The sequence below is a fragment of the Lutjanus erythropterus genome, chromosome 17, assembly GCF_056507025.1.
Source record: "Lutjanus erythropterus isolate fLutEry1 chromosome 17, fLutEry1.hap2, whole genome shotgun sequence".
Lineage (NCBI taxonomy): Eukaryota > Metazoa > Chordata > Actinopteri > Lutjaniformes > Lutjanidae > Lutjanus > Lutjanus erythropterus.
This window is the reverse complement of record NC_139333.1, coordinates 5,697,068-5,721,360: the sequence shown is the minus strand read 5'-3', so window position 1 is coordinate 5,721,360 and position 24,293 is coordinate 5,697,068. Positions and strand designations below refer to the sequence as shown.

Below are 24,293 nucleotides of genomic sequence, written 5' to 3'. Positions count from 1 at the left end.
ACAAAAATTACCAGGGTCAATATTATTAACCCCCTTAAGAACTGACCTTTTTATTGAGCCATAGCACAAACCACTGTTATGCAATGATGTGCTTCAACTTTGTAATGCTCAAAGCTTATAAAATCAAGTTAAAACTGAGGGTTATCTTCCTACTTACACACAGTATAAAAACTTCAGTAAGGGTTTGAGCTGTCACTTGAGAAAGCATCATGCCAAAAACAAAAAAAAAATCATTTTAGACTTGAGAAAAAGAATTGTTGATGCTCACAAAGCAGGAGAAGGATATAAAAAAGTTATCACAGTGTTTCCAAGTGTCAAGAACTGGAGTGAGAAGTATCATCAAGAAATTCAAAGAGAACCACACAGTACAAAACAAGTCTGACAGAGGTAGGAAGAGAAAAAATTCAAAGACTCTGGAAAGAAAACTAGTGAGAGATGTGTCTAGAAACCCCAGAACAACTGCCAAGACACTAGTGAATGACTTAGCCAAGTTGGGAATTGTAGTCTCAAAGAAGACAGGATTGGACTGCGAGGTTGCAGGCCAAGAAAAACTCCACTTCAACAGAAGAGGAGCCAGACTGAAGTTTGCTAAGGACAACCTGGAGAAAGATGATGCATACTGGAAGTGTGTCCTTTGGCCAGATGAGACGAAAGCAGAGGTCTTTGGCCACAGAGACGTTGCTTATGTTTGGAGAAAGACAGGAGAAGCGTAGAAGCGAAACCCAGCAAAAAGGATACCAGACTGATTATTAGCATCAGTGGGGCTAATAATTTTGACCCTGGCAGTTTTTCGTTTTTGTGAAATAACTTTTGTTTCTGTGTGCAAAGTAAAATAATGTAAGCATCCAAAATAAAACTAGGATGTTTGGAAAAGCTGTGTTCAATATTCCTTGCTCTGTTTAACAGCACTTGAGAAATTTTCATGGGGGGGGTAATAATTTTTGTTGGTCACATAAGTCAAATAATGTGTATATTGTCTCACAAGGACTGATTTATTTGCCATCTAGCTATTGTACCGCTGAATGTGAATGTAAAAGTTACTGACCTGTGGTTCTCACTCTGAACTGTGTTCACTTCTTCATGTGCAAAGACAAAAGTGTGAGTCACAGGATCAGGAGTGGGTGATGAGGTTGTTAATCTTGTTGTTGTGGTTAGTGTGGCTGTGGGAAACAACACAATGATTACCAGAAACATAACAGTAATGAACATTAACATCAGCTCTATATTAAATGCAAATGGCTGCTATATATACGCTCTCACTGGTGGTTAGCTGTGTTGGGGAGTACGACTGCACGATGCACCTGAGATGGACCTACTCTGGACACTTGCTAGTTCAAGGGGGACAAAGGAGGGATGTCCCAGGTTGGCCGTGGCCAGTGAGACGTCACTGCAGCCTGCTTGGTGGTGGGTTGGGCTCACTTTGGCTCTACTCCAGAGTAGGTCCATCTCAGGCATGGTACAGTGCAGCTCAGCACACTGAAAGTGATCATGGAAATGCAGTTCGGTGCAGTATGGTATTAGCTCGGTCCGACCAAAAGTGCCAGTGGAAAAGGCCCATACTTTACTTTTCATGACATTTACAAGAGTTTTTAGCTTCATGAACCAGTTTAAAAGTTTATTACTTACTAGTACTGGGTCTCTCTTTAACAGTTAGATGCACCGGCATCTGTAGGTCTCCTTGGACACATAAATACCAGCCGCTGCTCTCTGTCCTCAGTCCACTCATAGTCACAGTGGAGACATGAAGGACATTTGCAATGATGGTCACTGTTGTTCCATCTATTGATCCAGGCGACCACTGCACACAGGAACCTCCCAGCCTGCACCACTGAAAACCTCCAGAGGAAGTTGAATGGCGACAGTTGATGGTTACATCACCTCCATTAAATCCTGTGATCTCCTGATGATCCACAGAGAGTTGGGGCAAATCTTAAAGCAGAACAAATAGAATTTAATAAAACATTGTGGGCAGCCAACAGGTATGATTGGTAAAGGATTTGAAATGTAATTTAATAATGTAATGTAATAACACTGCATTACATAATAACTCAACAAAATGTAATAAATGTCCATTTCATTATTTTTTGCAATCAAACTAATGTCTTCTTCTATATACATATACAACATTTTTAACAATTAAGCTAAATTAAACTTTCTAACAGGGTTGACTGCTGTAGTGGCCTTTTGACAGAACATCAAAAAGCTTCAGCTTCTTCAAAATGCAGTTGGTAGACTGCAAACAGAGACACAAAGGTGAAACCACATCACCCGATGCTTGAGTCACTACACTGGCTTCCTGTCAAGCACAAATTCAAGGCACTGCTGCATGATTTTAAATTAATACAGCCGTGTGCACGTATGCACGTTTGTTTGTGTTGTATAACACAAGTTTCTGTGTCTCTGTGAACCCTCGATCACAGTTTCTTTTGGAATACAGTGACACTTAAAGTAGTTTTGGCTAATGAATGAAACTAATCTACTGAACTACTGGTGTCTTGTAAAATAAATTAAATTATAAATTCATGCTATGATACAAAAAATTAACATTATTATAATGTTATAACATAATTTTATATCAACGTATATTTTATATTTTAAGCCAAAAAGTTGTAATAACCCTACACTTTGTAATAACAATTTAAATTTTTTGCAAATGTATTAAAAAATGAGTTTACAAAAAATTGTTAACATGTTGTGTTCAAGCTGTGTATTGCAGGATGTAGCTGTTTATGACAGAATGATGGAAACGTGGATACACTGCTCCTATCTTTCAGATAAAACTGTCAGCTTCTGTTGGTGAATTCTTGCTAGACACTTCTGCTCTGCTTCTTTACTTCTGTGGTGTCCCACAGGGATCTGTTTTGGGGCTAACTTTAATTTAACTTGTGGTGACATACAACCACATTTTTTATTTAAACCTAACTTTCAGTGCCAAACAACTGTTGCAAAGTTATTAGGAACTGGATGGCAAATAATTTTTTGCAGAACCTTGGTACCCTATCCTTATTTTGCCATTTTAGTCAGGTAATCTTGGTGTAATTTTTGACCAGTTATGATATATTAGGATGCTGACTCAATCATCCTTCTGTCATATAAAGAACATACTCAAAATTAGTCTGTGTCAAGAAATAAAATGGAGATGCTAATGCATGCCTTCATCTTGTCACGTTTAAACTATTGCAATTCTCTTTTCACCAATCTCCCTCAGACCTTCTACAGGCCAAAATACTCCCAACACAATCCAACAGATGGTCAATTATTACACCTAAAATTAATTTTAAAATCTTGGTGCTCACTTATGACCAACAGTATATGATTATTATTCCTGTCTGACTGAAAAAAGCTTGAGATCCATTCAGACAGGAATGTGGGAAACAGAAGGTATTTTATGTTCTAATCTTGTGCTTCTATCTGCTCTGCCTCTAAATTTTATCTGGTGCTTTATTTTTGTTTAATTTAGTCAAACTCTATTTGATTTTATTTTTCTGACTATGAAGGACTTTGTGACTTGTCTGTGAAAGGTGCAATATATGTATATATATACATATATAAACAGTACTTGCTTGCTTTGCTAATGCAGTATTATTACATAATGCATTGTAAGATACTAAGTAAGTGTTCTTACCTCTGGTGACTGACAGCTGAAAATACTTCCCATCATCTGACCCGTCATTTATCTCCACAGCACACCAGTAATGAGTGTCATCCTCAGACAGATTATTAAAAGTCACAGTGAAGATTCTTTGTTGTTTGTCATCAGAGATTGAAAACTTTCTTGACCTGCTTAGTTGATTAGTTTTAACTTGGTAGGAGCAGAACACAAAATTAGATCCTTTACACAAGTATTTGACATGATGTGTGTACTTTGACTCATAGAGACATGGGACAGAGACGGAGCCTCCAGCCTTCACTGACACTTTACTGACTGTAGTTATGCTGTGAATTCCTGCAACAAGAAGCATTAAAACATTTTACTGTTAATATTAGATGATATGAGGTCATTACTCAACCTACTGATGTTTAATTAACTGTAATAGTCACATATTGTTTTGACATAACCAGCACACGTAAGGAAACACAGATATACACAAATAATGACTGACCTGTGAGTCCAGTGAAGATGAGAAGAACACTGAGATGAAGAGTCATGTTGATGAGCAGCGTAAGACACAACACGGGCAAACTCACGGTGACAATGATTTTCTACTTCCTGATTTTACCAAATGAACAATTGCAGTAGTGAACACCTCCTTTTTCTGTCAGTTTGTTGCTTCACACTGATCAGGTGATGAAGCAAGCACCTAGAGGATACAACATGATTTCACATTGGCTTGATGTTACAACTCCACAGTGTACTTTTTTATTAGTCACCATAGGCACAGTGTTTGATAAATGGTAGTGAAGGCTGTACAGTGGAAGAAGTATTCACATTTCATTTACTCATGTAAAAATACTCTGAAATCCTGCATTCAAAACCTTACTTAAGTGAAAATATGTAGGAAAATATTCTTAAAGTATATAATTTAAAAGTAGTCATTAAGATGCTCCCTCTCAGTGTGCTATTATATCTGATGTTATATTATCACTGCATTATTGTATACATTGTATATTACTGCTGCAGATATTTAAGGTAAGCTTATTTTAACTGTGTTATATACTGCTGGGTACGCTGTAAGAATAAACTATTTGTTTTAACTTAAAAAGTTTGTCTACAGGGTGCCTTAAAAATTAAGTTGGCTGAATTTGAAAAACCATGTTGAGGTGATTCAAAACAAATGAACTTTTCCAGACAAATCATCTTGATATTAAAGGAGCAATATGTAGTCAGACATGGCAGAGACAGGCAGGCTGCAGGAGGTCCACATGCATGCTCACAACATTGTAAATTGACTGCTGTCAGACACATATAGTATAAATGATTTGCAGCAGTGTTTCTCATCTTTCTTATAAAACCCAAAACTTATTCTACACTTGCGCACTATGAAAGTTTGGTGGTGCTGGTAAATGAAGAGGAGACACAGGAGAGGGAGGAGGGAGCGCTTGTTTTGTGTAATCGTGGCTGCAGGCAGGCAGAAGCAGAACGAGAGAGAAAACATGGGAAACTTGCAGTTGCAGCTCCCTGTTGCCAAAAATGAAACATAGCTTTTTACCGATACAGGCTGTCTGAACTGGTGCACTCGTATCTTACACATTAAAGTCTGATGCATCGGATGCATGAGTGAATCGTTATACCCCTAGTAAATATATTTCAATCAGGTAGAGACTAAGAGTAAAAGAAAATGGTTTATTGACATGTGCATGAGATATGAAACATGAAAAGTCTTTGGCGGTTAGACCCCATTGAGGTGAAACAATAAGCACATATAAAAACGGGGTTGATGAAGCTGTAGTGAAGAGAACCCCCCCGGGGTCTAGACACTGGTGGTGGTGGTGATGATGAGGTGCAAAGCAGAGACTGGTGAGGTGAAGTGGCTCTGGACTCCTGCTGCCTGGACCTGAAGGCTGGAGGAGAGGGCGTCAGGGAGGATCGAGGTGAACATCTTCTGCTACCTGGGTCCAGTGACTGGAGGAGAGAGGGGTGGAGGAGGGTCGCCCGACTGACTGAATGACAACTGATGGAGCAAAGACAGAGGCGATTTAAAGTTTGGCAGCAGCGAATTGACTGGCTATCGCGACCGTGGCAAAATCTGATTGGATAGTAAAGACGAAGGTGAACACCCACAAACAGCTGATTAGAGGGAATAGAGGAGAGAGACGGAGTAAAGGAAAGTTAGAATAATAGAAGGTCTTCCTGGTTGAACTTATGCTGAGCTTCATTACGGATTTCCCCTTTAATTCAGCTGTACTTAAGAATGCATGTTCAGTAAGCTCAAGATATTAAGTTGAACCAACAACTGTTCAGTGACACTGACTAACATCACAACTACATTTGATTTATTTGCGTTCTCTCAGTTTGAACAGTCAGTGCTTCTGTGCACACAAAGCTTACAGCTGCAGCAGCTCCTGAATTGACATTATTATTTATTTAAGTTTGTAAGGACTGAATTTAATACTATCCTGCATCATGGTTTTCAGTTTTTTTTCATTGTGTGAAAAAAACATTTTATCTCAAAGTGTATTAGAAACACATGTCAAGTTTTCATCATATATGTTTTCTTCAAACTATAAAAAGGTTTTAACTCTCACACAATGCATGCTGGGAAGTCTGCCGATATGCTGATCATGTTTCTTTAGAAACTTAATTATATATTGATTGATTGAACTCTGTACATTGCATTCATTCAGCTCATCAAAAGACTTCACATTAGAGCTCGTGTTTAGAAATTAGTAAGTGTTGTGAAATAAATACTACATTTTTTTTTAAGTATAATTATTTTGAATAACTAAAACTTGTATATTTATGTTAAATTAATGAGAAAAAGATTAGTTTATTTCACTAAAATCCTGCATGACTTTTGCTTTATTTTTACAGTGTTTTAATCTACAGCAATGCATTGTATAAGATCATGATATGTTTGTTTAAATTCCCAGGCACATAAAGGATCAATTCAAATTCAAAATCACCATATTTGTGGATACACAGTTTGTAAAGGAATAGTCTGAAAAAAAAAAAAAATCAATGAAGTAACTAGTGACAAAATCTGCCAAATGTCATGGAGCAATGAAATGCAATGAAGCAGAAGTACAAACCTGCATAAGATATATAAAATATATTTTAAAAAGTAAAGTACAAGAACCTCAAATCTGTATTTCAGTACATTACTTGAATAAATGTACTTAGTTACATTCCACCACTGGACATGTAAGGGTTGAACGAGACGTTATAAAAAAAAAAGTCTCAAAACCCAACTTTTCAAAAACCCTTTTTATTCATTCTCTTTTATTTCCAACATGTCTAATCTGTTTTATCTTATATTATTGTTGTTGGGTATTTTATTTTGGTATATTATTTTAATTGTCTGTTTTTATTTGTTTCATTGCACTCTTGATGTAAAGCGCATTTTAACTTTTGTCTGAAAGCTGCTTTTTAGATAAAGTATATCATTATTATAATTATTTGTAGTAGTAGGCGGCTGTTAAAATCTTATGTACTGCAACAAACCTCCCTAAGTGACAACTCGATTGACTCATCACTGACTGTTTCCATGACAACAGAGAAGCCGTGTCTATGTTTTCAGCGTTGAGGGATCCAGGTACATGGCATATGGACAACCTGCACCACCTTGAACACCCACTCAACTCTGATACACAAAAAGACAATGAAAAATGACACTGTTTCAAGAAGCTGGCACCTCTTGCCTACAGCAGCAGTGTCACTATGCTTGACAACAGCATCCTTGACAACCTGCTGCAGCGCCTGTTTGACCTTTGTGCCAATGGCAGCACTGTGCAGCTCTCGTTGGCCAAAACATCCTGTTATTTTATGTGGTCTATGCATGTTTATACGTATTTATAGCTTGCTAAATAATGGCCTGTTGAGCTACTTTATATGTGATAATAACTGGATGCCTAACCCAGCACATCTGAGAAATCATTTTTTAAACAGTAACGAGTTAAAAGTTCATTAATGTACTGCCTTTTAAATCATGAGAAAGATTATAAATGGGACTGTAAAATAAATATTCCATTTTAACCGTTGTGCATGCAGATGCTGCGGCTGGTAGCTCCAAAAAACTTCAGCAACACCAGTAACAGAAAACACCCTTAGACTGTTGTACCTTCTTTATTTTGTACATAGTTTTAATTGCTATAAAGCACTTGCAGTTTGTTTAGAAGAAAACCGTCTTTACACAGACTTCAAGTTCATTTTAATCCCATACAAATTTAGATTTGACATCTTTCATTTTGTCTTTGTAAACTGCATCAAAGTACTCTGCCTCTGCATCTGTTAGTTGGTTCTTCCAGTCTCCAGCAATTCCTGAAACATACAACAGGAGAAATCCTAATGAAGTTTTACAGAAGATTTACATATTGTATAAAATATGTGCACAGTAGTTTTACATGTAGTTATCTCTAATCATTTTAAGTTATAAAAAATAGTGTGCTAGAAAGCCTTTTTAACAAAAATCATGTCACATGTCAAGATATGAGTCATGTGATGAATGTGACATTATGCATCTTAAAACTTTTATTAAAGTTTTGGTTTTACATGGGACATAAATATGGTCTCCTTGGTGACAGTGCTTAGTTTGTTTGAGTTGTGTACACCATCAAAAGCCTGGTGCGTAACATATAGTATCAAATTAAAACTCACCTTTCCTGAGAAATTCTGACTTTGTCTGGTTCATGACTTCAGGCATTGTGGAGTAGTTCGACATGTTGTTCTTCTTCATGTTCTTGAACAAACATCGGTCTGCGATCTTCTCTATCACCTCAGCATCCAGAGATTTCTCCAAGAACTGAGAGATTCTGGCCACAGAGTCCTTCAGGTCCTGCACCACAGAAGAATATGTATCATCTCATATTCCTGCAATGATTCTCACAGTATGAATGTGATGTCTTGTGACGACAGAACTGTTTAGGAAATGTTTCGAAGAGAAGACTTTAGCAATGGGATTAGACTTCTACATTTTAGTCATGCTAGTGGAAAGACTCTGAGGATGGTTTTGTCTGTTGGATCACCACTTAGATACAGACTGAAATATCTCAAAAAGGGATTGTCATGAAATTTTGTACAGTCATTCATGGCCCCAGAGGAAAAAATATATAAAATGTTAGATCCCCAGATGTTTTATCTAGTATAATCATCAGATCCAGAGTCAGTTGGCCCTGTACGCACACTCTGCAAGTTGTGTAGGGCTCCGTGAGGCACGCAAGGGCCACACCTCCCACTTGTGTCAAAGCAGGTGCCAGTTTGACAAAATATTAATTTAACTACTATGTGGCTACCTGGACATTCCTGCCTGAGCCTCTCTAACAGACTGTCAGTCAACTCTTTCTCTGTGTTGGGGATCTGGATGCTGAGTCATTCCCCCAACATACTAAAATGACAAAAAAAAAATATTTACACCCTGTTTTTGGCCTGAATCTTCACTGTAGATCTGTAGCTTGGAGTCACATTCACGTGCATGTACACTGTCTGAACTGGGTGTGTGTGGTGTGACAGTGTGCAAACGGCATGTCAGGACTTTAGGAGACTTACATTATGATAGATGAGCCGTATGGAGGCATTTTATGTTTTTTTTCCAGTTGTTTTTTTTAACATTTAAAAACTGGTCACCATTCACTTCCATTGCCCAGATTCTGCAACACTGTTTTCCTGTGACACTGTGTTTTGTGGACTAACAAAATAAACCCGACCTTGAATCAGCATAAAGTTTTATTCACATTATGTTTAGTAATACACACCAAATTCCTGTCCAACTCTCACTTACATATCCCATGTTTCCCCAGACTTTGTAGCAACTAGCTAGCAACAGCTAGCAGGAAACACACTGTTACCGTAAATAATAATAAAATATAATAAAATAAAATAATATAAGTACAAAACAACAAACGTCTAGTATTTTTAGACATTAAATGTGGACATATTACATATTATAGCTTTAACAGTATGGCTGTAGACTGTTAGCTTGAGACAGTTTTGATGAATATTGCTGAAAATCTCACCGTTATCATCTCTTCGTAGGAGATGTACATTATGTGCTCTTTATCTTCAGCATTCAGCCAGCTCTTCACATGATCAAACCACGAGCCATACACAGCTGGAAGAAAATCACAGACGCTCTGTTATCATGAGTGGACTTGTCGATTCTTACTACTCCATCTATCAATGAAATGCAGTTCAGGTTGTTATATTTTAGAAATAAGCATGAAAAGCACCTTTTCCCTCAAGGAACTTGTGGAGGAACTCGCTCTGTGGGCCTGGGTTGATCAGGTGGGATGCCATCCCATGATAATGAAAGGAAGATGTAAACACATCTTTGGGGTTTCTCATGACTTTTATAACCTGAAATGATGTTGTCACACCCAGTATTAACTCAGGTATTTGTATGACACCAATAAAAATGAATGATTATAAAGATCCACGATGGGAATTGTACAGGAGATTTACCTTTGGCTTAACTTCGAAGAAAGATGGAGGCATCATGTTGTAGTGTAAATGTGTACTTAAAACTCGTGGGGACGGCCTCTCTTCAAGGTTCAGTTTGAGGGACTGATGCTCCTCCAGCCAGGGACAACGCTCCATGCTAGTAAGAGTCTCAACGGGGGCTGGGTCTCCACCACTCATGATCAGAGGGACGATCTCTTGCATCCATGTCGTACCTGAGAGCAGGAAGGCAGGAAGGTTTCGAAATCTGTAGTAAGACTTTAACGCACACATTTATTGGCTTATCTTTGCAGCATCCTTAGGGCTTTCAACAAGAACTAGAGGGCCAAACTTCACGGTCAGTATTGTTGTTGTTCTTGTGAAGCATAAAGGTCAAACGTTTGCCCTTAAAGATCTTGTAAAGCAACAATGAATGTGTGTTCTGACTTTGTCACACCACAGAGACGTGTTATTAACCACCTAGCCAAGTTTGCATGATTAAAAAAAATTTGCTAAGTACATAAAATTATCACGAAAAACAAGCAGTTTTCTTTGCTGTAAAAGGCTGGGGTCACGTCCGCTCTGCTGCCTCTGTGTCAAACACCAGTACGACCTGAAACATGGACACTCTGTCTAGCAGCATTATTGGACATAGGGCAAACTCTGTCTTCAGTAACTTGCTGCTGTCTTTTAGCACCCGGTCTGGTACACAGTCATATGGACCCCCATACATCCCATCCTTCCTGATTCCCTTTGCTGTTCCAAATAAAATACTTTCATGTGGGTGTGGTCTTCTTAGTGAAATTATAATACATTAACATATAATAGCATACATCTGTGGTAACATTAAAATAAAAAAAATAAAATAAAAGTAAAATAATTCTTAATAGAGAATTAAATATTTTTACTGTTGCGATTAACTATTATTTAACAGAATAATCACAACTGTCATTAGTAAAATCAAGGGGAAATAATCAGTAGATCTCAGCAATCTCATTTTAAGTAACTTTAGTAAGTGATTTATCTAGGTAGCTCTCATAAGAAAAAAATATGAAACTACCTTATTGAAGCTACAGGTAAAATATTTCAGACATCTGTCACTTTTTTAAATAATTAGGCCTCTTTATTTTTCTACTTTGATTCATTCCAGTTGTTTTGTGCTATAGGGACAGATTTTTCCACAGTAAAAACTTAATCACTGAGACTTTTTTATGATCCAGTTAAATCCATAGGTACAATTAGCACACGTCATTTTCTCAGTAACATTGTTCAGTGTTTGTCACAGACACACATACTGACTGGTCACTTTTACAGCGCTCTTATCCATTTCTGATACTTGTGACTGTGGATCGTGATTTGGGGCTGATCAAGTGGACAGCACGAGGCGCAATGGATTTAATTTATTCAAGGTGCGTTGTTGTGCGTACAAGGAGTTTTAACAAAGGCCTGCACTTTTTCCATAAACTTTTGGGCCTACATGTAACAATCAAAGCCTGAGACCACATGTTGGCGCCCAAAAGAACAAAGTCATCCGTCTTTCTCTGTGTGAATCAGCTGATTCAACCCCCAACACAGAGCCCCAGCTGACCAGCAGGGGTCCTGTGAAATCCACAGCTCCCTTTGGGTGAAATCCGGGGAAACGCTTCCAGCTGTGACTCTCATAGCCGATGGAAGTAACCAGTAACTGTTCCTAAAGTTTAGCAACTCGTCCCGCGTGGCGAACGCTTTAGAAAGAGTTACTACTGTGCACAACTAGACGCATTTTAGGCCTATGGATTTCCCTCGCTGGTCGAGCTGATCTCCTCTCCTCTCCCTCACTCTGAGCGCCGAGGAACACAGAGTAGCCCGGTACGAGACCATGGATTGACCCTCTCGCCCGGATGCCTGCAGATGCGAAGCTTGGTAGATAACAAGGACTGCCTGCTTCAAGAAGAAGGACAAGGGTCCTCTTCTTTCCACGAGTGATTCCCCGCTACGAGCCGGAATTAACTCGCCTCGCCAGAGACTTGCTCCCTCGCCAAGGACCCGTTAGCTGCTGTGAGCCGCTAACCACATTACCTCTGCCGCAAAGGCCGCACGAGGAACGACTGACACATCACTCAACCTTCTGCAAAAGTGAGAGGCTTTAGCTCTGGGCAGATATTAGTTAGTGTGTGTTTTCTTTTTAAGGTTTGTAAAGGGCTTATTGATACGGACCGCCGCATCCGTTTTTGGCTGCATCAATATTGTAAAAATATTGCTGCTGCCTGTTATTCTTCTGCTCGTTTGTGTCTGCTTGTGATACGTAGTGGTCCGATCTCATTGGACCGCTATTGCGTCGTCCCACACACGGGATTGATCAGTACTTCGGCTGTGTTGGTTCAATGTCCAGATTCACGCCACTCACCAGCTGAGCCGAGCACGTCTCTGCGTAACACAGACGGGTTATTGCATCTCATGACCGTCTGCGTGACCACACTTCTGAGTGCTTCCCTCTCGCTTGGAGCCGAGTAATTTGAACTTCCCTCGCTACCGGCTCCCCTCCTTTTGTTGTGAGTCACGTGCTTTCTTGGCGAGCTGCCATTACGTGCCGCCCCCCCCCCCGCTCGGGCTCACGCACCCCTCTCTCTCACATACCCACACACACACATTCTCGCTGACTCAACCACTTTCTTCAACACCCTCTCTCACACACACACACACACCCTTCTTGATGCTTGCTGATTTTGCGATGTGTTATAGTTGATAGGGTTTATAGATGTTGATGTTGGTTGTAAATTAATGTCATCAGTGTGAATAAACCCTGTTATACTGCAAAGAGAAGTTGCCCTGGTTTTTTGTGTGTATTGTGATGAAGCTGGTTGACAAAGTCAGTGCCTGAGCTCCGCTCCTTCCTGTTCGTCTTATAGTTGCTGATATCGCCCTAGAATCAGCTTCCTAAGTGAACACTTTGAGACTGAATTCACGCCTGATCATTGGTCCGGGTTTTCCCGGTGGTGCCCCGTTGTAAGCTAATTCGATTATTATGCTTATGTAATAATTAATTCATTATTAATTAATTAATCAAATATTTTAATAATCCATAATTAATATTAATAATTATGAATTATTGCCAATGATCGCATTTAGCTCCTCCTCTCCCCAACAGCGTCCAAATCCACCTTTGCCATCTTGTGCCAGGGGTGCAAGTGGTTTTCACTCCAATGGGCCAAGCACAAGATAGCAAACGCGCAGGGCTACCTGCTCACGGCCGCAAATGTGGCGAAATTGGCACTTGTGCCGCTGTAAGATAGCAAAACCACCTGCACAAGTGGCGCAACAGCTTTGCACCGGGTGTAAGACAGCGCCCATGGAGTTATATTGCTACACCTGACTGAACTTTACTAACATCTGTTGGACTTTTAGGTGTATGGCATTTATTCCACCAAAGCCAAAAGCCCTGTCTCACACCGTAAATGAAAGTGCCTATCAACCCCTAGCACATTTTAATGAAAATCAGGACAGTAGTTTTTAGAATTTCAGATTAGACATTAGACCACAGACCCCAATTTGAGAGGATTTTGTCTTAAATAATCCCCTCTGAGTAATTTTAAAAAATTTTACTTTTAGATTTGAAGATAGTACAGTTTTCACAGTCAGGCTTTAATCAAACTAGGATCAGTATGAAGTGCAGGATCCAAATGGATAACCCTGTTTTTTCCCTTGGTGTTCAACTTCCAGAAAATATGATAAAAGTTAAAATATTCTTTTTCCCATTTTGCTGAGGACCCCCTACAATCCACTCAAGGACCCCTTATTGATCCCCAGACCACAGTTTGAAAAACAACAACGTTGCTTACCTGACTTGGGGTAAGTCACAATGATGATATCATCTGTCCGAAAAGTAAACTTCTCAAAATATTTCAGGCTCTGTGGACTGTGAAAGTATGTAGGGACATAGATCCCTTTGTACACTGTGTACAACTCTGCTTCAGTCATAGTTCTCAGGAAATAAGGAAAGTAGCATCACCCAGGAACGGGAGTAGACTGTTGGGTCTTGCATTTATATGCTGATGATTTCGTCACTCTACTGGAAGAACCAGTATGAGGGAAGAGTTGAACAAATTCAACATGTTTGCGCTATAGAATTAAAAGATCCTCTTAGACTGGGATTCATTCATTCTATCTTTGTGGGCCCTCCTCACATGAAGGCCATGTACACTCCTCGTATGTCCCAGTAACCATCCCAAGATTTACCACAAAATTACCACATTATTCAATAATTATATTCCACTAATGAACCACCACTAGTAAAAACAAAAAAAAAAAACAAACAGAGGACATTAAAAACAATTCTATCTATTGTCCTGTGTAAAACGGCCATAGTTGCCTAATAAATAAAAAAAGAAACAGTTTTTTCCCATTATGTATCTCCCCACATTCCTATTTCTCTTCCTCTCAGTTTCATCCCCATCAACTTTCTGCCCCTGCAGCCGCCAACAGAAACCACCCCCACCCTCTGTTTGTTTGGGGCAGGGGGGGCAAACTGAATTTCATTCAGGACCACATCAGCATTATGTTTGTATAAGACCACATAAATGTATCTACTATTACATAACCGCCTCTGCATTCGATTATTATTGGACACCTTCGGTGTGCAGTTAACAAAATCGGGATGCATTGTGGGACATGTAGTGGATACCATACTCCGGGCTATACAATAAGTTTTGTTCCGCATAGCACTGGGGCTAGAGAGGTTGAAGGACACAAAAAAATGTTACTATAAAACCTTCTTTTGCCATCTTTAAAAACCACCACAAGCAGTTCATCACTTTAACAGGTGTGTGACTGCAGGACTGCAGACACAGAAATATTTATTATAATATTTATAATAAATTTGCCCTTAATGATAAAGTGCAGGGACACCTCTTGTTATACAAAACAAACATATTACACTTCTAATGAGCAGTACAAAAGTCCCATTAAATTTATGTAATAATACATAAAATATTAGTAAAAATATTGCAGTATAAACAGTTTTTGTCCTGTTATTAGGGATTTTTTTGTTTAAACATGGGACATGGAGTATGACTGGAAACTTCAACTTCTTTTAGTGTTTAGTCACAAGCTTTATTCTGCTCACCTCGCTTTTCCCTTCAGCCCCCGTAAATTGTTTTTTAAACATTTTATTGTTTTATTGTTGTAACGTTATTCCTGTAAAATTTTTAGTATTTTGTGTTGTTTTAATTTTGCAATGTGAAGCACTTTGGGCTGAAATAAAAACTGAAATAAAAACTGAAATAAATGCACAGAGTGCACCTGTAGACCGCAGCCAGCCGCTGTCCAACAAGGCCCGGCGGGCGTAAACCAGTTCAGCGTTCCAGCTAATTAATCCGAAGACTATGGTTGCTGACAAAGGCAAACACGCTGCATATACAAAAACAAGTTACACAAGTTGCAGAAACACGCTGCATATACGAAAACAAATGCAAAAGGAAAATGCTGCGTATCCAGTCAAACAACAGAAGCAGGGGCAGCGCTGAGCTTCCACCTGAGAGACAGACAACAGATGTATCAATGTGTGGTATGGAGCAGATGAGGGAGTGAGTGAGAAGAAAGTTATGGTTGGAAGAGGCCACATAAAATGGTATTCTTTTTTCTTTTTCTTTCTTTCTTTCTTTCTTTTTTGCTGTTTCATAATACTGTAACAGATTAAGGCGAAATGTAAAAAAAAAGAAAGAAACAAATGAAAATGCATTAAAAGGAATTAAAATCTAGATAAGGAGATGTCCTGCGCCAATAAATACAAACTGCCGTGGTGAAATAATAAGCTCTCTCAGTACTGAAACTGTTTTTAAAAAGATTTTAAAAGTGCCATAATTAAGTGGAAGTGCTAGTTGCCCTCCACAGCATGATATCAGTCATTTTTGTTAAAGTGAGATTACCAGGTGGAAACTATGTAAAACGCCGGTTAGCTTTAGTCTACATTACCCAGCTACACTTACGAAATCTGCGAGTGAGAGTCGTCATATTAGCCGACAAAACCCACAGTTGTCAGCTCAAAATGAGAAGCTGCTTCAGTTCATTTCTCTGTGGAATCAAAAACCTCCTGTTTCAACAGTTACTCTACAATTACTGTATTTGCAGTGCAAGAATGGAAAGCTTGACAGACGTAGCAACAGTAACTAAGGAAGGCGGGGCTTAGCGAAGGGTCAACTGCAGACACTGAAGTGAAGAGTTTTCCCCTCCTGTTGATAGTCAACAAACTATTGCCACACTCCCTGTTGATTTGAATATAATTATAATATATCACAATCAATACATCTAATATATTTATACAATACAATCAATCCAATAAATAGTGTTTTTAAATTGTTCATGTTGTGTTTTTTGGTTTAACTGGGACAGGATGGTCAAATCAAGAACCTGTGCCCACTACAGGCACTGCAGTACATGTGTTATATCTAGGTTTAAAGAAATAAAACAATTACATAAAGAACGTACAATGTGGCCCTTGTCACATAACAGCAAAGTTGAAGAATCTTATATACTCATCCTCCAAAATGTGTGAAGCAACTAACTTACAAAGGAAGGAGGTGTTAACCAGTGCAAGTTCTTATGTAGCTGAATTAGGGAAGTAGAAACATCACTGTCACAGTGAGTTTGTCCTTGTTGTGTCTGATTCTGCTCATCAACATGACTCTTCATCTCAGTGTTCTTCTCATCTTCACTGGACTCACAGGTCAGTCACACAGTTCATTTTATCAATCAATTATAATTAATTAGTAATTTAAATGTCAGTTGGTTGAATAATAATAATAATACTATAATATCTAATATTTTAGAGTAAAAATGTTTTAATGTTTCTTGTTGCAGGAATTCACAGCATAACTACAGTCAGTAAAGTGTCAGTGAAGGCTGGAGGCTCCGTCTCTGTCCCATGTCTCTATGAGTTAAAGTACACAGACCATGTCAAATACTTGTGTGAAGGATATACGTGGTTTTCCTGCTCGTATGCAATTAAAACAAATCAACCAAGCAGTTCAGGAAAGTTTTCAATATCTGATGACAAACAACAAAGAATCTTCACTGTGACTTTTAATAATCTGTCTGAGGATGACACTCATTACTGGTGTGCTGTGGAGATAAATGACGGGTCAGATGACGGGAAGTATTTTCAGCTGTCAGTCACCAGAGGTGAGAACACTTAAAGTACCTGTAAGCACATGTCAAATCCTTTATCAGTTATACCAATTCTACCAATAAATTGCTGCCCAGAATGTTTTAGTAAATGCTATTTCTTCTCCTTGAAGGTCGGCCCAAACTCTCTGTGGATCATCAGAAGATCACAGGATTTAATGGAGGTGATGTAACCATCAATTGTCGCCATTCAACTTCCTCTGGAGGTTTTCAGTGGTGCAGGCTGGGAGGGTCCTGTGTGAAGCCGCCATCTGGATCAATAGATGGAACAACAGTGACCATCAATGCAAATGTCGACAGTGTTTTCACTGTGACTATGAGTGGACTGAGGACAGAGAGCAGCGGCTGGTATTTATGTGTCAAAGGAGACCTACAGATGCCGGTGCATCTAACTGTTAAAGAGACACCCAGTACTACTGAGTACCAAACTACTAGTAAGTATAAATAACAAACATTAGATTTGCACTTAATGTAGAGGAGATATTAGTGTTTATTATTGTGATATGATTCTGATAATCATTGTGTTGTTTCACAGCTGCTCTTACAACAACAAGACGTTTCACCACTTTATCATCCACTCCTGAACCTGTGACTCACACTTCTGTCTTTGTAAATGAAGAACTCACCACAGTTCAGAGTGAGAACCACAGGTCAGTAAACTTTACATTCACAAATACAGTATTTAGAGTATGATGACAGATTTATGGGCAAATAAACCTCTTTGTGAGAGAATTTATATACATGTTTTTCACTGACATCATTTGACTTATACAGTAAATAAGTTTAGCCTAACTGGAACCCATAGGTGCATGGTTATGTTTTAAAACAGGAGAGTATACTTGTAAAGATATATATTCTGTGGGGGGTCCTCACCAGGAAAAAGAAAAGTAATTTAAAACAATTTTCCTGCATTTCTACACCAGCCAACATCTTAAGTCAAGAAACATCTACCTGCAGTGTGTTTACCTCCACCACATCACAAATAATAAAATCAACAGGGCTGATGCACAACAAAAGACAAACTCTTTGATACACAACATCTGGAGTCTGTATCAACATTAAATGCATCAATTCTACTTCAAGAGCAAAATTCAAAGTCTAAATCTATGAAGAAGTTTGTGATCCTGTAAACAATTTGATCCTAATAAAATGTAACAAGACGTAAACAATGTATAAGACATAACAAAAAGAAAACAACGTAAAAAATGAACATGATGTAAAAGATGCAACAAGTTGAAAATGACAGAAAAGTTCCAACAATACAAGTGATGTAAAAAACACAAAAAGATGAAAATGGCATTAAAGATGCAGAGAGGAAAATAACATGAAAGACACAACAAAACAAAAACAATGTAAAAAATGTAACAGGACAAAAATGTTGTTAAAGACGTAACATTATCTGGTCTTCCCTCGTGTGTCTTGTTTTTACGTCCTGTCTTTGTCTATTTTCCTGCTCTTTTTAATTATCACTAGTTTCACCCGTTTGTCCACCTGTCTGTCATTAGTTTTGTCTATTTAGTCCCTCTGTTTCTCTCTGTCAGTGTCAGTTCATTCTAGTTCCTCATGTCAGTCAGCCTTGTGTCTCCCTCCCGTGTTTCTTCCATGTTATTTTTCCCCTGGACTGTTTTTTGAGTTTTCTGTTTCTTGGACTTTGGATTTTTCCCTCCCTGCATCTGAGTAAGCCTTTGTTTCTTCTTTCTCTTCATTAAACCTTTTTGAGTTGGTTCCCTTGTGTCGTCTGCATTTGGGTCCTCGACCCTGTGAAACATAACAACATTACATGTTTTTGTCACTTGTTGAAAATAATAAAATTATCATTGATATGGGCTGCTTAAATATAATCACCTGAATGTTGGGTCTATATGATGAAGTTTACTTTAAAAATAAAAAAATAAAAAAATAAATAAGTAAAAACTCCTCACTAAATAATTAAGATACATTTGCTCATCTTGCTCCATTGATCAGGTGACTATGGTACCCGCTAAGATATCAGATTGTGTACAGCTGTAGTATATATGACCAGGAGGATGAATACTCAAAGGGATAGTTGGGATGTTTTGAAGTGAGGTTGTATGAGGTCCTTGAACACACCTCCAGTTTGGAGAAGCAGCAGGAGTCCTGGTTTAGGAAGCTAAGTAATGTTCTGCTGAGGACAGGGTCAGCAGCAAAACATGTTTCAACCACCTCATAAAATCAATATCAGTTTAACTGTAAGCTATATTAAGAATATTTTCACTGTTTTACCTCACTGTCTCCTCACTTTTCCAACAAGAACACACTGTTAAATACATGAAAATGTTCCAAACCTTGTAGTCTCCTTGGCAAAAACAGAAATTTTGTCTGGCAGGACACAAGAGTTGCTTGACTACTTCTGTTTCAATTCATTGGTTTGTTTGTGTTATTGTTTGACTTTTGTGAATCTGAACTGACCCTTTAAAACACCAAAGCCACACAATAACACAAACTAACTAACCAATGGATGCAGCATTAAATTTACTGTTTTTGTCAGTGGAGTCTGGTGGTTTTGGAGAGAGTGATATTTGGTTAATATAACAGCAGTTTCCTGTCAGAAAAGGTTGTCTGATGGCAAAATAAAGCAGTGAAAATATTTTAAATATAGCATACACTTAAGTTGATATTAATTTTTTTAGGTGGCTAAAATAGATTTTGCTGTTGACTCACTGACTACGCTGATTATGATAAGTACCTCGTTACCACTTCAAATAATCTGACCTATCCCTTTAAGACTTTCTGTGGGACTTGATCTTGGTTTTCTCATCTGCACTGTGACTTTTGCAGCGGTGGTTCCAGTTACCCACTGAGTCTCATCTTGAGTTTGAGTTTGTTGATCTTCATCATGATGGTGACCTCGTTCACCTGGTTTATGTTGAGAAGACACAGTAAGTCTGTTCTGAGCTTCCATACTGTAAATCCAGTCCTTCAGTATTTTCAGTTGAAATATGCAGCACTGTCATTGTACAATGAGAGTCAGTAACAGAGTTTTTACTGTGTCATTTTTAGAACAGACCACAGCACGATCATCAGCTGCAGCAGCGGTAAGATATGCTGATTATTATGATCATTTTCTTTTCTTTATGAAGAAGGCTGTAATGAACCTCAGGATGGAGGCAGAGCTATCATGCTCATTTGCGTTTTTACTGCAGTATTGGGCAATCATCAGGAGAGACACACACATATATACATTAAATCTTTGTTTTGTTACCTTTGACACCATCTCAGCTTCATGTCTGTACTGTCGCCATATTGGAGCGTTGAGCGTCACAAGACTAACTCGCTTAATTCTGAACAGATTTTCATGACATTAAGTTTTTTATGAATCTGGAAAATTGAACATGATAGCTGTTACTTTGCTGGGATTAAATTAATTTATTTGAATGAAGTTACTGGGGGTGATCTTCCACTGGGACATGCAGACTCTGACCTTTAAATCGGCAACATCAAGAGTAAATAATTTAGAATTTCTCCAAAAATGTAGATTTCTATACGTATTATCTTGTTGTAAAGACAGATATTTTGACTTGTCAGAGCAGGAAAAACACAGGTGGACTTCATAACAGTAAAGGCTCAGTTCCACTTTGTGACCCAGTAACAGTGACAGTGAATCAGCACAATAGAAGGAGCTCCTCCAGGTGGAACACAGCAGAAGTCATTAATGTTGGTGTGACATGTCACAATGTCACAATGTCTGCTGTGCAACTAGTCCACTGTGGTCTGAATACACCACCACTCACTCACTACTTGCCGCAGACACCTCAAAAAGTAAAAAAAAAAAAAATGCTAACACCAAAGACAAAGTCCCACATGAATGTCTTTCATTGATTCCTCTGACATGTGGTTTGTTCCTTCATCACAGGCTGAACAGGAAGTAACATACAGCACTGTGACGCGCATGAGAAACACTCCTGACAAGGTAACTACAGTCATTTCAAGATAAATCAAGAGTCAGGTTTTAACAGTTGAATATATTATTCTGTCCTATTGGTATTTAATATTTCTACAACCCCTAATGCCAAAAACGTTGGGATGTTGTCTAAAACGTAAATAAGAACAAAATGTCATGATTTGTAAATAATTTTCAACTCATACACAACTGAACACAGTACAGAGACAAGATATTTAATGTTCAAACTGAGAAACTTTATCAGTTTTTGTAAATATTCTCTCATGCCTGCAACACGTTTCAAAAAATTTTGGGACAACTTTGGGGCAACAAAAGACTGAAAGTTGTGCAATGTTCAAAAAACACCAATATTTGACAGGTTCACCACTATGAGAAAAACTTTGTGTCCAACAGTTTAAGAGTGTTGCTCAACACAAACCTGTAGGAATTTAGAGATTTCACCATCTGGAATCCATAATATCATTAAAAGATTCAGAGAATGTAGAGAAATCTCTGCACGTAAAGGGGCAAGACTGAAAACCAACATGACCATGCCCGTGACCTTTGACCCCTCAGGTGGTCCTGCATTAAAAACTGTGTTAAAAACCCTCATAAGTATATGAAGGATACTTCATGAGTTCAGGAAGACTTTGGAAAAAAGTAACACAGTTTTTTTGCGTCACAAGACTAACTCGCTTAATTCTGAACAGGTTTTCATGACATTAAGTTTGTTATGAATCTGGAAAATTGAACATGATAGCTGTTACTTTGCTGGGATTAAATTAATTTATTTAAATGAAGTTACTGGGGGTGATCTTCCACTGGGACATGCAGACTCTGACCTTTAAATCGGCAACATCAAGAGTAAATAATTTAGAATTTCTCCAAAAATGTAGATTTCTATATGTATTATCTTGTTGTAAAGACAGATATTTTGACTTGTCAGAGCAGGAAAAACACAGGTGGACTTCATAACAGTAAAGGCTCAGTTCCACTTTGTGACCCAGTAACAGTGACAGTGAATCAGCACAATAGAAGGAGCTCCTCCAGGTGGAACACAGCAGAAGTCATTAATGTTGGTGTGACATGTCACAATGTCACAATGTCTGCTGTGCAACTAGTCCACTGTGGTCTGAATACACCACCACTCACTCACTACTTGCCGCAGACACTTCAAAAAGTAAAAAAAAAAAATGCTAACACCAAAGACAAAGTCCCACATGAATGTCTTTCATTGATTCCTCTGACATGTGGTTTGTTCCTTCATCACAGGCTGAACAGGAAGTAACATACAGCACTGTGACGCGCATGAGAAACACTCCTGACAAGGTAACTACAGTCATTTCAAGATAAATCAAGAGTCAGGTTTTAACAGTTGAATATATTATTCTGTCCTATTGGTATTTAATATTTCTACAACCCCTAATGCCAAAAACGTTGGGATGTTGTCTAAAACGTAAATAAGAACAAAATGTCATGATTTGTAAATAATTTTCAACTCATACACAACTGAACACAGTACAGAGACAAGATATTTAATGTTCAAACTAAGAAACTTTATCGGTTTTTGTAAATATTCTCTCATGCCTGCAACACGTTTCAAAAAATTTTGGGACAACTTTGGGGCAACAAAAGACTGAAAGTTGTGCAATGTTCAAAAAACACCAATATTTGACAGGTAAACAGGTTAACTGGTAACATGAGTGAGTATTAAAGGTGCATCCTCGAAAGGCTCATGGATGGTTCACCACTATGAGAAAAACTTTGTGTCCAACAGTTTAAGAGTGTTGCTCAACACAAACCTGTAGGAATTTAGAGATTTCACCATCTGGAATCCATAATATCATTAAAAGATTCAGAGAATGTAGAGAAATCTCTGCACGTAAAGGGGCAAGACTGAAAACCAACATGACCATGACCGTGACCTTTGACCCCTCAGGTGGTCCTGCATTAAAAACTGTTAAAAACCCTCATAAGTATATGAAGGATACTTCATGAGTTCAAGAAAAATTATAGAAAAAAGTAACACAGTTTGTCGCTGCATCTACAAATGTAAGTTAAGACTGTACCACGCAAAGACAAAGACACACAAATGATTTTATATTTACAGAAAACAAGAAAGTAAATCAGTTTAAACATAAAACTAAGATATCTTTTTGTCTCTTTGTCTTTGCACTGTGTAATATTGAATACAGGTCGAAAAGCTTTTCGAAATGATTGCAATCTGTTTTTATTTTCATTTATTTTTGGAATAGTGATGAATGTTAAAGTGATACTATCTTAACCAGTATCTAGTCTTTGAGCATGTCTGTTTTTTTTTTGTAACAGTCAGTTTGAAGTCACACTTTGAATCTTTTCTTTCATTTTTGCTTCTGTTCTTCAACAGGTTGAAGCAAAAGATGAGGATACTACATACAGCATACTGGCTCTGCAATAATTGTATGACTCTCTGCTGCCTGTCGGTCTTTTCATCTGGTTTCTTTTAGTCTCAGTTTAAGAAAAGATCAACTTTACTGATCCCACACCAGAAAAATAAAAATAGAAAAGCAAACAGATAAAAAAATTAAAAAATATATGGATATATGGAAGGATATATGGGTATATATGAATAACTGCAGGATAACTGCACACAAGTTGTAATATTCACATGGTGTGTTGCCTTATAGTTAATATACAAATATGATTATGATGATTTACAGTTTTTATTTTCATACAGTGTCTTCTGTCTGTTGTTTTCACCTTCTCTCTGGCTCTCTGACCAGCTGTACGACATTAGAAAGAAACGTTGCTGTGTATAGTGCAGCGCTACAAGCAACATCTTGATAAAAATAAAAAGTGAGACAGACGTTGAGAGCAGCAGTGTTAGTGAGATTTGCATTCTCATTTCCTTAATCTGATGTGTGTCTTCCTCTGTGAAGAACAGTGGACAAACAGATAAAAATGCTTCTAGCAGGAAGTCCTGTGTGAAGAGGAGAAAATAACGTAACTCTTAAAGTTGCAGTAAACAGTCATCTTGAGAAGCAGTATTGAAGATAAATCCCCTTTTTAATCCCAGAAGTTCCAAACATGAACTGTGAGCTCTCCTCCTGCCAGTAAAGGAGTCGACATCAGAGCACCATGTGGTGTTTCTTTAGCCAGAAGCTCCAGTCTGTCTTTAGCTCTCTCCCCCCAAAACTCCCCGGCTCTCAGCAGCTGTCTGTCGGC

General features: G+C 38.2%; 3 protein-coding genes across 3 annotated transcripts; 1 reads left to right on the top strand and 2 right to left on the bottom strand.

Moving 5' to 3' along the window:
• Nucleotides 1-314: 314 nt before the first annotated feature.
• Nucleotides 315-4,182, bottom strand: LOC146311589 (polymeric immunoglobulin receptor-like). Its single transcript, XM_084741518.1, has 5 exons — nt 4,104-4,182; nt 3,626-3,946; nt 1,627-1,929; nt 1,046-1,160; nt 315-321 (listed from the first exon to the last, which is right to left on the bottom strand). The coding sequence occupies exons 1-5, from the start codon at nt 4,147-4,149 to the stop codon at nt 315-317; spliced, it is 792 nt and encodes a 263-aa protein (XP_084597644.1). The 5' UTR covers nt 4,150-4,182.
• Nucleotides 4,183-7,704: 3,522 nt separating this feature from the next.
• LOC146311588 (sulfotransferase 2B1-like) lies at nt 7,705-14,034 on the bottom strand. The gene is made up of 6 exons (XM_084740753.1): nt 13,849-14,034; nt 10,055-10,266; nt 9,823-9,949; nt 9,610-9,704; nt 8,255-8,432; nt 7,705-7,918 (listed from the first exon to the last, which is right to left on the bottom strand). The coding sequence occupies exons 1-6, from the start codon at nt 13,985-13,987 to the stop codon at nt 7,809-7,811; spliced, it is 861 nt and encodes a 286-aa protein (XP_084596879.1). The 5' UTR covers nt 13,988-14,034; the 3' UTR covers nt 7,705-7,808.
• Nucleotides 14,035-16,559: 2,525 nt separating this feature from the next.
• Nucleotides 16,560-23,526, top strand: LOC146311587 (uncharacterized). Its single transcript, XM_084741517.1, has 9 exons — nt 16,560-16,730; nt 16,865-17,185; nt 17,302-17,628; nt 17,745-17,838; nt 19,988-20,088; nt 20,210-20,244; nt 21,063-21,119; nt 22,362-22,418; nt 23,476-23,526. The coding sequence occupies exons 1-9, from the start codon at nt 16,685-16,687 to the stop codon at nt 23,524-23,526; spliced, it is 1,089 nt and encodes a 362-aa protein (XP_084597643.1). The 5' UTR covers nt 16,560-16,684.
• Nucleotides 23,527-24,293: the final 767 nt, after the last annotated feature.